The sequence below is a fragment of the Aquarana catesbeiana genome, linkage group LG12, assembly GCF_042186555.1.
Source record: "Aquarana catesbeiana isolate 2022-GZ linkage group LG12, ASM4218655v1, whole genome shotgun sequence".
Classification (NCBI taxonomy): domain Eukaryota; kingdom Metazoa; phylum Chordata; class Amphibia; order Anura; family Ranidae; genus Aquarana; species Aquarana catesbeiana.
The window spans coordinates 130,446,299-130,461,012 of NC_133335.1; the positions used below are offsets into that span (position 1 = coordinate 130,446,299).

The following is a 14,714-nucleotide window of genomic DNA, read 5'->3' on the forward strand; positions in this document are numbered from 1 at the left end:
GCAGCGTGGCAAGTGACATCCCCATCTGGTGGCAGGCAGCGTGGCAAGTGACATCCCCATCTGGTGGCAGGCAGCGTGGCAAGTGACATCCCCATCTGGTGGCAGGCAGCATGGCAAGTGACATCCCCATCTGGTGGCAGGCAGCGTGGCAAGTGACATCCCCATCTGGTGGCAGGCATCGTGGCAAGTGACATCCCCATCTGGTGGCAGGCATCGTGGCAAGTGACATCCCCATTTGGTGGCAGGCATAGTGGCAAGTGACATCCCCATTAGGTGGCAGGCAGCGTGGCAAGTGACATCCCCATCTGGTGGTAGGCAGCGTGGCTAGTGACATCCCAATCTGGTGGCAGGCAGCGTGGCAAGTGACATCCCCATCTGGTGACAGGCATAGTGGCAAGTGACATCCCCATCTGGTGGCAGGCAGCGTGGCAAGTGACATCCCCATCTGGTGGCAGGCATAGTGGCAAGTGACATCCCCATCTGGTGGCAGGCATAGTGACAAGCAATGGGGGCAAGTGACACGCTCAAGGCTCCCACTGATAATGATTCTGCATTATGGTGAGTTGAACTATTTCATTTTATATTACTATTTAATGATAGAAATGATGTGTTTTAATTATCCTGACACCATACCAACCATGGTGCCGGGATGATTGAAGCACTAATACCTGCCATTGCCCTGACAAATTGCCCGCGAAAAATCGCATTCCCCGTGCCCCCCCCCCCCCCCCCCCGGCCTTGGCACAATTTTCTTGCACACAGCCAGTTCCCGGTGCCAAAAAGGTTGGGGACCGCTGTTATAATAGAAAGTAATAAAAATATTTTTTCTTTTGTTTCTTATCTTTTTCCTTTCACATAGTAAAAAGTAAAAAGAAAAAAAAAAAGCTTTTTTAAATACTACAAAAAGAAAGATCTGTCTCAAAAACAGTCTATAAAATTTGTTTGGGTACACCATTGCATAACTAAATCAGTCAAACTATCACAGCACTGAAAACTATCCTGAAAAGAAGGGGGTGCAATACGCTGGTACTTACAGTACATACATATTACTTACAGTGTACGTACGTAATTTAAGGACAATTGTACTTTTTATACTCAATTCCTTTAAGCCATCCTCTCACCTCCCTAGGCAAAAATCCTTTGCGGAACTCACCACTGTGAATATGGTTTTCGTGAGGATAAAAAGCTCAGCCTTTAAAGCCAAACATAGATCGAAATTTGGCTGGTTCAGCAGGACCATGCCGAATTACGATACAAAAATTACGATACATCTATGGGCAGGCTGGTTGTACTGAAGTCTAACTATTGATCGACTTCAGTACAACCCCGCCAGGGATGCTGGATGCTGGTGATGTCCTGGAGAGTCTATTTAGAACATACGTGGTCCGTACTTGTACATACATGTTAATGTAATAAACGTACTATTATGTACCTTATTAATTAGGCTATGCTTGTAGAAGTTCTAACAACTCTTCGTTGTATTGCATTTGCCTACAAATGATGTTCTTTTTCTGTTTACCTTTATTTTGCTCTGAAATTTTTAGATTTAAAATTCATCGTGACCAAACCCACCACCCCTGAAGAAGAGGTTCACCTTCAAATACCTCGAAATGTTGGGTTATCTCTATTGTTGTAATTTTTTTAATAGAATTGGTTATTGTCCTATGTTTATATCCAACATCCGTCAACGTGCATCCATTTTTTTTTCAGATACGTGTTTCAGTCATAAGTCATAGTTCTCCTTTTTTTATATTTTTCCATATAAATATAATATATTTTAATACTTTTTTTTACTCCGGTATTTACACCAAGTTGTTACTGACCCAATCTAAAGTCCCACTAGAGGTTCCACACTCTCTTTGAATGATTCTTGCTTTCTAACTAACACTGGCAGGGGTGCTTAGAGGGATCAGCTTTTATTTATTTAAAATCTTTTTTCAAAAAGTAAAAACAACTTCTAGCATCAGCTGGAGTTTGGCTTCAGCTTGTTACTGTGTTTAAATCTGTTAGTACATCTAACACTCCTCTTCCCCAAACTGACAAAGCTGCTGTCCAAAGGCACCCCAGTGCTCATTCAACCAGAGTGGGGCACTCTAAAACAGGTGGTGTGTTATGGGCCAGGTCACAGGATGAAAACAGAGGGGGAAAAAAGCGCAAGAAAAGAAAACTGATGTAGCCGCCAAATCTAAAGAATAGTAAGCTGCAATATATTGCATTTTGGGTTTAATACCACTTAAAAGGCTATGGTCAATGGTGGCGGCACAGATCAAATTTCTAAAAGCACACCAAAACGCAAGATATAATAGAAATCAATGGAAACCGCGCAAAGAGCAGTGGGCAGTGTACAGTTTACCTTTATGGCAATCCTTGTGTTCAGTGTGGTTCCGTATGCATGTTTAAATGTGTTTGAGGTGTGTTTTTTTTTTTTTTTTAAAAAGGATTTCATACAATTTTTTTTTTTTTTTTTTTTTTTTTTTTTTTTACAGCAAGCTCTTACACAACCCCACTGGTCATTATGCTCTCTGTGGTTATGTGATATGACAGTTACAACAATTTAATGGACCTTACATAACTTACCATGGCCTTCATTCAGTGTAATAGAGGCCCCAGTGACATCATCAAAAAGGTCATATGGAGTGATGTAATACTTCAAATTCATAACGTGGCCTTCAACATGAAAAAGAACAACATGGTAGCATGTTTATTATAGACAGTCCCCTTGTGCCATTGGTAATATGAATGTTAACAGCCCTAACAAAAAAAGAATACATTTCTTGCTGTTACAGCAAATATTACCTCCACTCCTAGGAGTTAGGTAGCCTACGGTCCCCTGTAGTATTTTATCCAATATACTGGCATTGGTGAGCTGCCTGAAAAAAAAAGCCACATGCCCAACAACACCATCAGTTTTCCATTAATAACTGCTGTTTAAAATATGATTTCAAGCCCAGGCTGGAGAACACAATGCTTACCAATACATTGCTGCCATTTTTGCGAGGTCCATCTCCAATGACTGAAGTGCCAAAAACATTTTCCTAAAAAGAAAATGTCAGTAACTAAGACAGGAACACACACAATATATACACCACCTACTGCTCAGCAGTCACTCACTTGTCCCCAGGCATCTTGTACAGGTTTACCAGGCTCTTAAGGTACTGAGAAAAGTCCTCAAAATTCTTCTCCCTAAAGAAAAATAAGCATATAATTAAAGCAGAACTCTGGGATCAGAAAAACAAATACCCCATTAGTACACCCCGTACACAAAACACTAACAGTTAATACATTTGTGAAATTCCTTACCATTGAAGAGAAAAGTCTAACTGGATTTTCAGGAAGTCATCTCTGTAATTCAAAAAATGCCAGCATCTGTTCTGCCAAGGAGGGGAGTTATACCAGGGATTGCATCATATACTCTCCTCTCGCTACACTAAAATGAACTACACTTCCCACCATGCTTTGGGAATTGCAGTGAACGTGGGAGGGTACACTAGGCCTGTACATGTTGAATGTGATCATCATGCCAAGTGAATGGCACTCACTCCCAAGCAGCTACGGGGTTAAGTATGTACAGCCGCTCAGTTTCTTCTCCCCCCCTTTCCTCTGCTTATACAGAAAGACTATTAAACACTTTATCTCTCCCCTGTGTGTCTCCAGTGATCGGCATAGTTAATACTGATCTTTGAAGTCTGGGCTGTCACAGTGCCTTCTTAATGTCACTAGTGAGATCTGAACCCCATGCCTCCCTGTGTGATTGCCCAGCATGTATGGGGTTAAATGGTTTGAGGAAACTGGTCAGCTCCAACTTCTAACTGTGCTTGTGATGGGAAGAGGGGAGCACTGCCTCTGTGGGAGGTTCAGACTGGGTATCTGACTTGCTGGTCCACCCACTGTAGCGAGCAGGAAGGAATTTAACCAGTGGAATTCAAGGCATAGCAGCCTGTGGTCTTGAAAACAGGAAACCACAGGGAATCCAGCCTATTAAATAAAAAATCCACATAGCCTCTGTAGTTTTTGAGAAACAAATCAGAAGATGGACTAATATTCTAGAAAGGTAGAAAAGCAGCATTAAAAATATGAAAAAAAGTTTTTGCCCGGAGTTCTGCTTTAAAGACAAGCTTTGAACACTTGTTTAAAAGAGAATTTTAATATAGTGGCTTTGTTTAAGGCCTCATGCACACGAGACGCCAGTGCAAACTCTGCTGAACACATGTTTTTAAAAGCTGAAATCGGCGTTTAGAAATGCCCGTTTTGCCGCGTTTGCGTCTAGAAGCATCTGCAGAGCAAAGAATGACATTTTGCGACCCAACTTTGGGGCCCAGTATCTCGGGGCCACTTGGTGCTAGGAACCCCCATTTGGTGTGCTAACACAGTTGAACTAGCACTACAACATATCCAAATTTGGGGTTCCTAGCCCCAAGTGGCCCCAAAGTTGGGTCGCAAAATGTCAAGCACTTCTGCAGCATTTTGTGACCCGACTTTGGGGCCCCATATCTCAGGGCCACTTGGTGCTAGGAACCCCCAATGGATATGTTATAGTGTTAGTCCAACTGTGTTAGCACATCAAATTTGGGGTTCCTAGCACCAAGTGGCCCCGAGATATGGGGCACCAAAGTCGGGTTGTAAAATGTTCCTTTAAAAACACTTATAAAAACGCAAGCACGGCTAAACGCGGTACTGGCGTTTAGCCACGTTTGGCGTCTGAAACGTGGAAAACTGCGTCTGAACCCTTTTTTTGCTTCTGGAAAAACGAGGTTAAACGCAACTGCCTAAAAACGCCAAAAAACGAGACTGTGTACATAAACACATAGGATAACATTGAATGGGTTCAGGGGCAGTTGAAAAAACTGTCCAACTGCCTCTGAACACGAGTTTAACAGCGTCTCGTGTGCATCAGGCCTAAGCCAAAGAATGTGGTGGGGGGCAAGTTACATACACATTGTCGGAACGACAGCTGTAGACAATGACCGGAATGTCAGTCAGTTCTTGTTTAAGCAATGGATACCAGCCAATATTCGGCCCGTGTCTACCCAGCCTAACCACATTTTTAATGGTACAGTAATATAAAAGGCAACCAACCTTAATTGCTGTACAAGTTCTGGACTACTCTGAAGAGATAAAAGAAAAGAACTTGGATTAAATCACAGCTAAATAAATAGCAGTACAAGGCTTTTAAAAACAGTTGATCCAGTTTATACTACAACCCCAATTGCCAAAAAATTGGGACGCTACGTAAAATCTACATAAAAACAGAATGCAATGATCTGCAAATCTCATAAACCAACTGTATATTTTATTCACAATAGAAAACATCAAATGTTTTAACTGAGAAAATGTACCATTTTAAGAAAAAAAAAAAAAGGTAATTTTTAAATTGCTGGCAGCAACATGTCTCAAAAAAGTTGGCATAGGGCAGTGATGGCGAACCTTGGCACCCCAGATGTTTTGGAACTACATTTCCCAAGATGCTCATGCACTCTGCAGTGTAGTTGAGCATCATGGGAAACTTAGTGCCTAAACATCTGGGGTGCCATGGTTTGCCATCACTGGCATAGGGCAACAAAAATCCAGCTTTCACACTGAGACTGCAGGGGAGCCGTTTTTCAGGCGCTATTTTTAGCCCAAAAGCGCCTGAAAAACGCCTCAGTGTGAAAGGGGTCAAAATGTGTACTTCAAAACCCAATAAAAATGTTGAAATTAAAAGAATGACTGAACATGGCAATTTAAGGATAGTGATATGAAGCCATTTATTATCATACAGTTCTATGGCTCATAATGATAACAAAAATCACCCAAATGGACCCAATTAAACATTTACATACCCTGGAATGTTTAACATTGGTACAGACACACAAGGGGAGACACACAGGTTAAAATGACAATGAGATGGTTTTTTCTCACATCTGTGGCTTTTTAAATTGCAATTAGTGTCTGTGTATAAATAATCAATGAGTTTGTTAGCTCTCACATGAATGCACTGAGCAGGCTAGCCATGAGGAGCAGAAGAGAATGGTCAAAAGACCTGCGTAACAAGGTAATGGAAATTTAAAAAGATGGAAAAGGATATAAAAAAAAAAAAAAAAAAAAAAAAAATAGATATCCAAAGCCTTGAATATACCAGTCAGTACTGTCCAATCACTTATTAAAGTGGTTGTAAACTCGGAAAAAAAAAAAAAAACCCCTGTAAGACAAAGGCATAATGAGCTAGTATGCATTGCATACTAGCTCATTAAGAAATACTTACCTTAGAACAGTGGTTCTCAACCTGGGGGTCAAATGATGATTTGCCAGGGGTCACTGAATCCTGGGCTTTTCCTGAAGCCAGCAATGCTCTCCCAGCCTTTTTGTGGCCGCCCAGCAGGGCTGTTCCTGGAACCCGCAGCTGCCCACTCAGCCTCTTTGCATCCGCTCATTCTGTTCACGGCATGACTGGGGGGCAGAGACTAGAGGTCAGCTGACTGGTGAGGAATGTGAAGTGGGAGGAGCTGGAGGAGACCCTATCTCCTGATTTTGGCATAGGTGTCACTGCTACAAGACACCACAAAAGTCAGAGATGTAGTGAGTAACACTACCTGCGACTATAGTTGCCATTTAAAGTCCCCACTACAGTTCTAAGATCAGCAGGTGACCTTGATCAAGAGCACCTAAGTTGGCTGATCAGAACTTCCCCCAGCACTGCCACTGATCCCAACTCCCCGCCAGCACTGCCACTCATCACACCACCAAGGAGTAAGAGAAGGAATAAAAATAGAGAATACATGGAAGGGAGAAGAAAATAGGGGGAGGAGCAAAGAAAAAGGGAGAGAAATAACAAGAAAGATGGCTAGAGAGAGGGATGGGAAAAAAAAAAAAAAAAACACAAGGAATTAGGATAGAGAGAGAGATAAAAAGGGAAAGAAAGGATAACAAAGAGAAAAAGAGTGGTACATCCTAAAATATACCATGAGGGGTATTAATACTGTATGAGTGGAAAGGACTCAGGGAGCGCTAAATGTCCATGGGTTAGGGGCGTAAATTACTTGTCTTACCTTGGGTGCTGACAACCCACGCTACGAAAATAATTTTACTGTTAGTGATCCCCACTACTTGGGAAATGTTATTAAGGGGTCACAGCACTAGAAAGGTTGAGAACCACTGCCTTAGATCGAAGCTGTTGCAGCGGCCCTGCACACCGCAGTGACATGCGACATGTCTCCCGGAGTTCTCTCCGGGTTTGCGGGCTCCGGCACTGCGATTGGCCGGAGCCGCAATGACGTCACGCCTGCGCATGCGTGCAGGAGCCACCGGTCACGCCACGCTGCTGAAGAAACGGCACGAGCGAGCCGTTTCCTAAGTGCGCAAGCACTGATGATGTCGGCGCAAGTATATATGGTGAATATCTTTTATATATGATGATATTATTATGATATTTACAGTATCTACAGGTAAGCCATATTATAGGCTTACCTGTAGGTACAAGTGGTGTAACAGGGTTTACAACCACCAAGGTCAGGTAGACCAAAAAAGATTGCAGCCACAACTGCCAAAATAATTATTCAGGATGCAAAGAAAAACTCACAGGTAACCTCAGGAGAAATACAGGCTGCTCTGTAAAAACACAGTGTGGTTGTTCTTAAAGGCACACAATACAATAATAACTGAACAAAAATAAGTTACATGGTCAAGTTGCCAGAAAGAAAACGCTTCACTGCGCCAATGCCACAAGTATCAATGCCAAAATTTCACAGGTATGCAAACTTTTGAGCACAACTGTATGTCCAGAGTTTAATGGGTTTAAAAAAAAGCTCATGGTCTGTTTTGCTCTGCTGGCTCTGGTTTTCATGTAAAAGCCAGATTGCTTTTACGGTACTTATGGTGTGTACATTCATAATAGCTGTGAGCATAGTTCACACCACATGGTGTCCAGTAAGTTTATTTTCTGCATCAAAAGCTCATGGATGGTAGGTTATATGGCTTTCAATGGCATCGTTCACACCAGTGTGGTCAGTTCCAGTGTGTGTTCCAGTAAAAAAAAAAAAAGCAGAACACGCTGCATTTATCTGCACTGAACTGTACTGTAACACATCTAAATGCATAAAAGAACTCACCGGAACGCACATGTCCTCATTTATAGGAGTTGAAAAGCAGGTTTTTTTTAATCTTAAAGGGTTTGTTAACCCATCTATATAAGACTATGTCAGCCCCTCTATTAGAGGCTGGCATAGTACACTAGGTCAGTAGTTTTCAAAAACGAGCGTTCTAAAATACCTAATTTGAGCTGTCTTCAGGCCAGTTACATTACTAGCAGCCGCTTTACAGCTCCGATGGATTGCTTCTGCGGGAGGGGCCGTGATCTCCCTGTGACGTCAGCTGGGGAGATCATGTGGCCGCTCGTCTCCTCCGCAGAAGTTCTTTATCGTAGCTGTAATGCAGCCACAAGTCACGTCACCGGCCTGAAGACAGCTCAAATTTGGTATTTAGAACACTCGTTTTTGAAAACTACTGATGTAGTGTGCTATGCCAGCCTCTAATAGAGAGGCTGGCAGTGACAATTTTAGGTTTTTATTTTACAAGAATAGTGGTGGTGGGGGGGGGGGGGGGGGGACAGACACAGAGGGAGATGACAGGCAAGAAGAAGGGGGTGAGGGGGAGGGGGGTGAGGGGGAGAGAGGAGAGTTGAGAGCACAGATAAGTATGATGCAGGGACGTACTCGGACCATGGTGATCAGTGATAAGCAGCCCTGATTTTAGTGGTCAGTGCAGAGAGAGCATACAGGAAATGCCAGGCTCAGGGTTTTTTTTTTTTTTTTTACAATTTAGAGGGGTGCAGATTACACAGCACAAGCACTGTGCTGTGTAATCTGCTTTAAGGGACCAGGATTTGTATATTTTTTTGGGGGGTTGACAAACATTTCAATGCATTCTATGCATTAAGATAAAAAAACCTGTGTGTAGCAGCCCCCCAACATCCCCCATAATTACCTACGTGAGCCCCATCTCTCTCCAGCAATGTCCACGATCCCCTCAGCCATCCAGGACACTCCTCCTGATTGGCTGAGACAGAAAAGCAGCTCCATTGGCTCCCGCGGCTGTCAATTAAAGTCAGCCAATCAGCAGAGAGAGGGGGTGCTCCGTGTCTGAATGGATACATGGAGCTCTGACTCAGTTTGGGTGCCCCCTGTAGCAAACTGCTGGCTGAGGGGCACTCAAAAGGAGGGAGGGGCTAGGAGCAGCGAAGAGGGATCCGAAAAGAGGACGCTGCACTGTGCAAAACCAACTGCACAGGAGGTGGTAAGTATAACATGTTTTTTTTTTTTTTTTTTTTTTTTTTAAATAACAAAAGAGCCTTTACAATCACTTTAAGTTAAAAAAATAAAAATAAAAAATAACCAAAAGCAACCCCTGTTGCCTGTGCACACCCACAAATGCAAACGTGTATAGGGAGCACACGTGTATGCCACTCTTTATACATCGCTGCAAACGTCAGAAAGAGCAGTAATTTTAGGGCGCCCGCAGTTTTGAGGGCTGATATATTTGGTACTTATTAAAAAAAAAAAAAAAAATTTAAATCTGAAATAAAAATTGTAAAAAGGTGTGCAATGACAATCATTTTAGTGTTTTTTTACCTGTAAATTTAAATTTGATAATCAGCTGCTCAAATATCATGCGACATAAAAAAATGCAAATACCATCTTTTTATTCTACAGGGTCTCTGCATTCAGAAAATATACAATGGACTTGGACTTCTATATAATCATATAGGAAATGCAGATGTGTGCAGAAAATGAAAAAAATTGCTCTTGAGGGGAAGTGGTTAATCATAGACCCTGGGATTAGAGAGGTGTGAAATAAAGCAACAAGCCCAATGGAATTAGGTTCTGAACTCAAAGAGCAGCTTGAAACATTTTATGGCAGAAGCTGGCTAAACATCCACCTGACATCCACCTGGTTAAATGCTAAACATCCACCTGAATAGAAATTTGCAAAAGTGTTGAACCGAGGACCAGATGGCAGCTTTGCTAATCTGAGAAACAGACACCCAATACTGAAAAGTTGAGGTACCGACTGAAAAAGAGTTGAGTGAGCCCTAAAAGGAAAGAAATAAACCCTTGTCCTTCAAGGCAAAAGCCTTACGGATAATCAGCCTCATTTACCTAGAAATAGTGGAGAAAGAGATGCAGGGTACCCTCATGAGAGCCCACTGGCAGCACAAAAGAGGATTTTGCAAATAGACTCAAAGTGAGGCTTCTAAATGCCCTTCCAATGGGGACACTAGTTCTGGTGACCTGGGGGTCCCCAAGGAATTCCCTTAATTTGCCCAGGTGTTAACTGTCCTGTAGCAATGCCATTATAGCAAAAGGATGGGAGGAAGCACCCAAATACCTTACAAAGGGCTGCTGGCAGAAGTGGCGGTAAAGTGCACAACCTGTGGTTATCCAGCTGAGACTAAGCTCTGAGTTATTGAATTTTACTTCCAAGTTTGAGAAGTTTACGCTGTAAAGTAAATATGTTTCAAACACAGTCTCAGTTTCCTGATATGTATACTGTATGAATGCACACTATTCAGTAGGGATGCACCAATACCATTTTTTTTACGAACGAGTTTATGAGTAGTAGTACCGGTACTTGCCGATACCAATTATCAATACCTATTTTTAGTGTCATGTGAGTTTTTTTAGACTAATGAAAAGTTATTACCGTTTCTTTATAATTATGAAGAACTGTAAGACCGGGTTCACATATGTGTGGTACGGTTTTGACAATGGGATTTCAGCCCCCTCCGGTGCGACCTTGTTCAGCAGTTCAGGTGAGAATTGTCAGTGTATGATAATGGAAATCGCACCTGAATCAAAAGGTACTGTGTTTTGTCAGCAAGATTTCAGCTCATTCCAGTCCGACTCTGCTTAGCAGTTCAAAGTGCATGATGATGGAAACCGAAAGTATAGGTTTTAGTATCGGAGTACAAGTACTCATGCAAATGCTTAGTATCGCCACCGATACAGATACTGCAGCGCTACCATTCAGGATTGTGGGTCTACAGCAATGGTTCAATAGACAGGTTACCTGTCCAAGTGCTGGTTCCTATATAGAGGCCAGGCTTCGCCCATCACAGTGGGCATACCCCCAAAGGGGTCTTTAGGGTCTGGGTTCCACAGTGAAGAGATTGTTTTTTGTAAGAGACAAGGTAAATGAAGAAAACAACAGAGGACTAGGGTAGGATAGAAGGGGGTACCTGGGGGAGGGTCCTCGGCAGCTTGCTAGTGTCCAATCACCTAAAAGGTAACAGCCTATAACCCAGGGTCCAAAAATAACCAAGCCTGTGCCCTGTACTGTACAAATGTTATAAACTGTAAGATTTGTGTGACAAAAAGTAAATATTTGATGACCAGTATAATAGAAAAGATAATATAAATATCCAAGTTTGTAGGTTTTTGGTCTAAAATTAGAACTGTACTAAACTTTACAGAATGTGTCAGATGATGCTTTTTTTTTTCCCTCTTACTTTCACTCGATTATTTATAATACAGGATATTATCAGTGTTTCCCACTGGAATGCATTGCAGCAATACCGATATTGCAATTCACAGGGGTGAATCATCCTCTCCTAGGCAAGAAAAGCACTGGCTGCACTCTGCTGCAAATAGGTACCCCCCCAAATTGTCATAATTCGATAAAGGGGGGGGGGGGGCTGGAGAAGCAAGATAAAAGAAACAAGCAAGGGTGAGTGAAGGTTGACTTTAACATGATGCTCTGCCTAAGGCATTTCAGTTCTGGCATCTCCTGTGTTTCACGGTGCTGTTATTTTATTCCATGAGCATGCATTCCTTAACCACTTCAGCTCCGGAAGATTTGGCTGCTCAATGACCAGGCCATTTAACAATTGTGCAGTCGTGCGATGCTGTACCCAAACAAAATTGATGTCCTTTTTTTCCCCACAAACAGAGCTTTCTTTTGGTGATATTTGATCATCTCTGCAGGTCATTTTTTTCAGTATAAACAAAAAAAGAGCGACAATTTTGGAAAAAAAAAAAAAACACACAATATTTTGTATTTTTTGCTATAATAAATATTCCCAATATTCCCAGGGCTCTGAAGGAGAAGGGACACCTTCGAAACGCGTTAGCCAGCAGCGGTTCGTACGTCCTCTTCCTAGGACCTGGAAACTGCTACCAGTGGACCAATTGCCTTGTGATTGTTAATAGTGCAAATTTTTCTTCCTACCCTTGTGAGTAGATTTTAATAAATATACCTTAGGATAATGCACTAGGCTGGTGCGCTCTTTCTTTCTTATGCTATACTGTGGGCATGACACAGGATTGATAGTAGTGCTCATCTTTTCTTCTCTGGACTTATCCATACCTTTCTTTTTCCGGATGCCCCAAACAATCATAAAGGGGATTCATCAGAGAAAATAACTTTACCCCAGTCATCATTGTAAAGTTTAAATAAAAAGAAAAAAAAGTTGTGCTAATAAAGTGTGATACAAGTTTGAACACCACACATGAATCTAACATGAATGATGTCAAAGTAATATTAAATAAACCAATACCCTCAACATGTGAGCAAATTAATTATTAACAAACAATAAATAAGGTGAATTGAACAGCTGGAGTCCAAAAAAGTCTGTATAGAAACAACAAATAAAAAAGGTTTTCTTCCCAAGTGACAGGTGAAAAATTCCTCTGTTGAAGTGAATGATGTGAAAAGTTGAAGCCTCCACCTTCAGAAAAAATAATAAATGCTGCCGCTTACCAGATGTAGTTGGTCCCTTATTACAGGGGACCACACTGAGCAGACGGCTGTAACCCCAGCCCGGGATCTCACAGGCAGGCACTAGATACCATCACGTCCCACAGAATCCCCTTCACTGATCTCAGCAGGATGGTAAGTTTACCATAAAGGACACAAGATAGTCCACATAGCATAAAACCCTTTACATTTATTGAGATAAAAATGCCAAATGAACACTTACAGGTAAGTAGATAAATGACAGCGTAAAAGAACAAGCCGGCCGGCTCCAAAAACAGCCCGTGTCTTCCGGGACTAGACATTTAGCGGTGACGTCAGGACGTGGCTCCTCCTCCCTACGTCGTTTCGTCACAACAGGACGTGGTCACGGGATACGGGCTGCGTCCTGACGCACCGCTTAACATCGATGTAGATGTTAACTGTTTCATTGATAACTCCTAGGCCCATAGGATTATTGTAAGGTTTATTTTTCGACAGGACATATTCCTATTTTATTTAAATATTTATTTGGATTTTTTAGGACCTATGTTGGATCAGTGTGTGATTTGGGATGTCTCAGATATGCTGTTTTTGTTTTTTTGTTTTTTCTATTATTGCCTATTAAGTTTTAAAGGTAATATTTGCCAGTAGTAGTATTTTTGTTCATGTTAGATTTATGTGTGGTGTTCAAATTTGTATCACACTTTATTAGCGCGACTTTTTTTTGTTTTTATTTTGGCTTGTGTTGTATAACATTTTAGTCGCAGCTATTTCACGTTTATTACCTTCACTTAGATTGTTAGCGCAGTATTTTTTTTATATTTATCATTGTAAAGTTTAAAACAGATAAACCGCGCTGTCTCTTTAAATTGTATAGTAGCAGCTGCCACAGCAAAGGATCAGTTTGCAAAGCGAAAAAACTATGTACATAAGAAAGTGCAGCACTGTAGAATAAACCACGATAGCATATCAAAATGGATACTCAAAGTGAACCCCTATGCGGGGAAGGTGCATAAACATGTACAAAAATAGCTATACACTGTATCTAAAAATCAAACAATACTAATATAATTTGTTTAAAAAAAATCATGAGATAACTAGCATTCAATATAATTGTGAAAATAGTCATGTGAAACAGAAAAAAATATAGAAAAAAAAATAAAAATTTTAAAGTGAATGTTCAAAGTCCATAAACCAATGTGCATAATTGCATGGCGACTTGAAATATATATTTTGTGCATACAAAATTTGCCAGTAGATGATTCACCACCAATAAGTACAAGGCTTACCGGAAAAATTTTACCCAAATAGGCGTACGCCTAATGAGTCAGTAGAGCTTGTGGTGTAATACACCCAGGGGAATTGTCATCAGCACACACGGCATCCAGTTAAGGATATAGACTCCTATGGTCCTTCACAGCACTGCTTCCAGTAGGTACCCTCCAAAAGGGGTAATAACTGAGGGCTGGATCAAAGGGTCTCTCCCAAGTGATATATTTTATAAGAAGAAGAAGAAATAGGCCACATAGTGCGATTTTGTTTCAATAAGAAAGGACATTTATTGTATAAAAAAGGGAACACTCACATTTGTGAAGGTAAAAAAGTGCTTATTGTAAAAAAGATATGGAATGTGACGCAGTGGCATCAGCAGAGCCTGACCGACGCGATTCGTCTAAGACGACATCATCTGGGGTGCTTGTCCACTGCAGCAACTGCGTATATATACAGTATTACATCCCCTTTAATGAGATGCAGCTCCCTGGTAGTTGAATGTATTTACACTTCCGGTCATAGACAAAATGGCGCAGAGGCGTGCGGTTCAGGATTCACTCTGAGTTACGATGACTCCAGAGGTATGAGATTCACGCCTCGTTCTGAGAAAAAGAGGCGGCGGAAATGACAACACGTTTATTGTAATGTCATTCGATAATCCCTGACATCTAAATGGATTAGTGCCTACTTCCGGTCGCCGCCAAAATGGCGCATAGAAGTGAGGACCAAGCCTCTAC

At 41.6% G+C, this 14,714-nt stretch overlaps 1 protein-coding gene across 1 annotated transcript in view; it reads right to left on the reverse strand.

Moving 5' to 3' along the window:
• Positions 1-14,714, reverse strand: part of MED1 (mediator complex subunit 1) — a 360,443-nt gene that overhangs the window by 272,681 nt on the left and 73,048 nt on the right. Inside the window, exons 6-10 of the mRNA XM_073608341.1 lie at positions 5,077-5,105; positions 3,112-3,183; positions 2,973-3,035; positions 2,797-2,870; positions 2,578-2,667 (exon numbers count right to left, since the gene is read on the reverse strand). Coding sequence (XP_073464442.1) covers positions 2,578-2,667; positions 2,797-2,870; positions 2,973-3,035; positions 3,112-3,183; positions 5,077-5,105 — 328 coding nt within the window. The remainder of the gene's footprint in view (positions 1-2,577; positions 2,668-2,796; positions 2,871-2,972; positions 3,036-3,111; positions 3,184-5,076; positions 5,106-14,714) is intronic.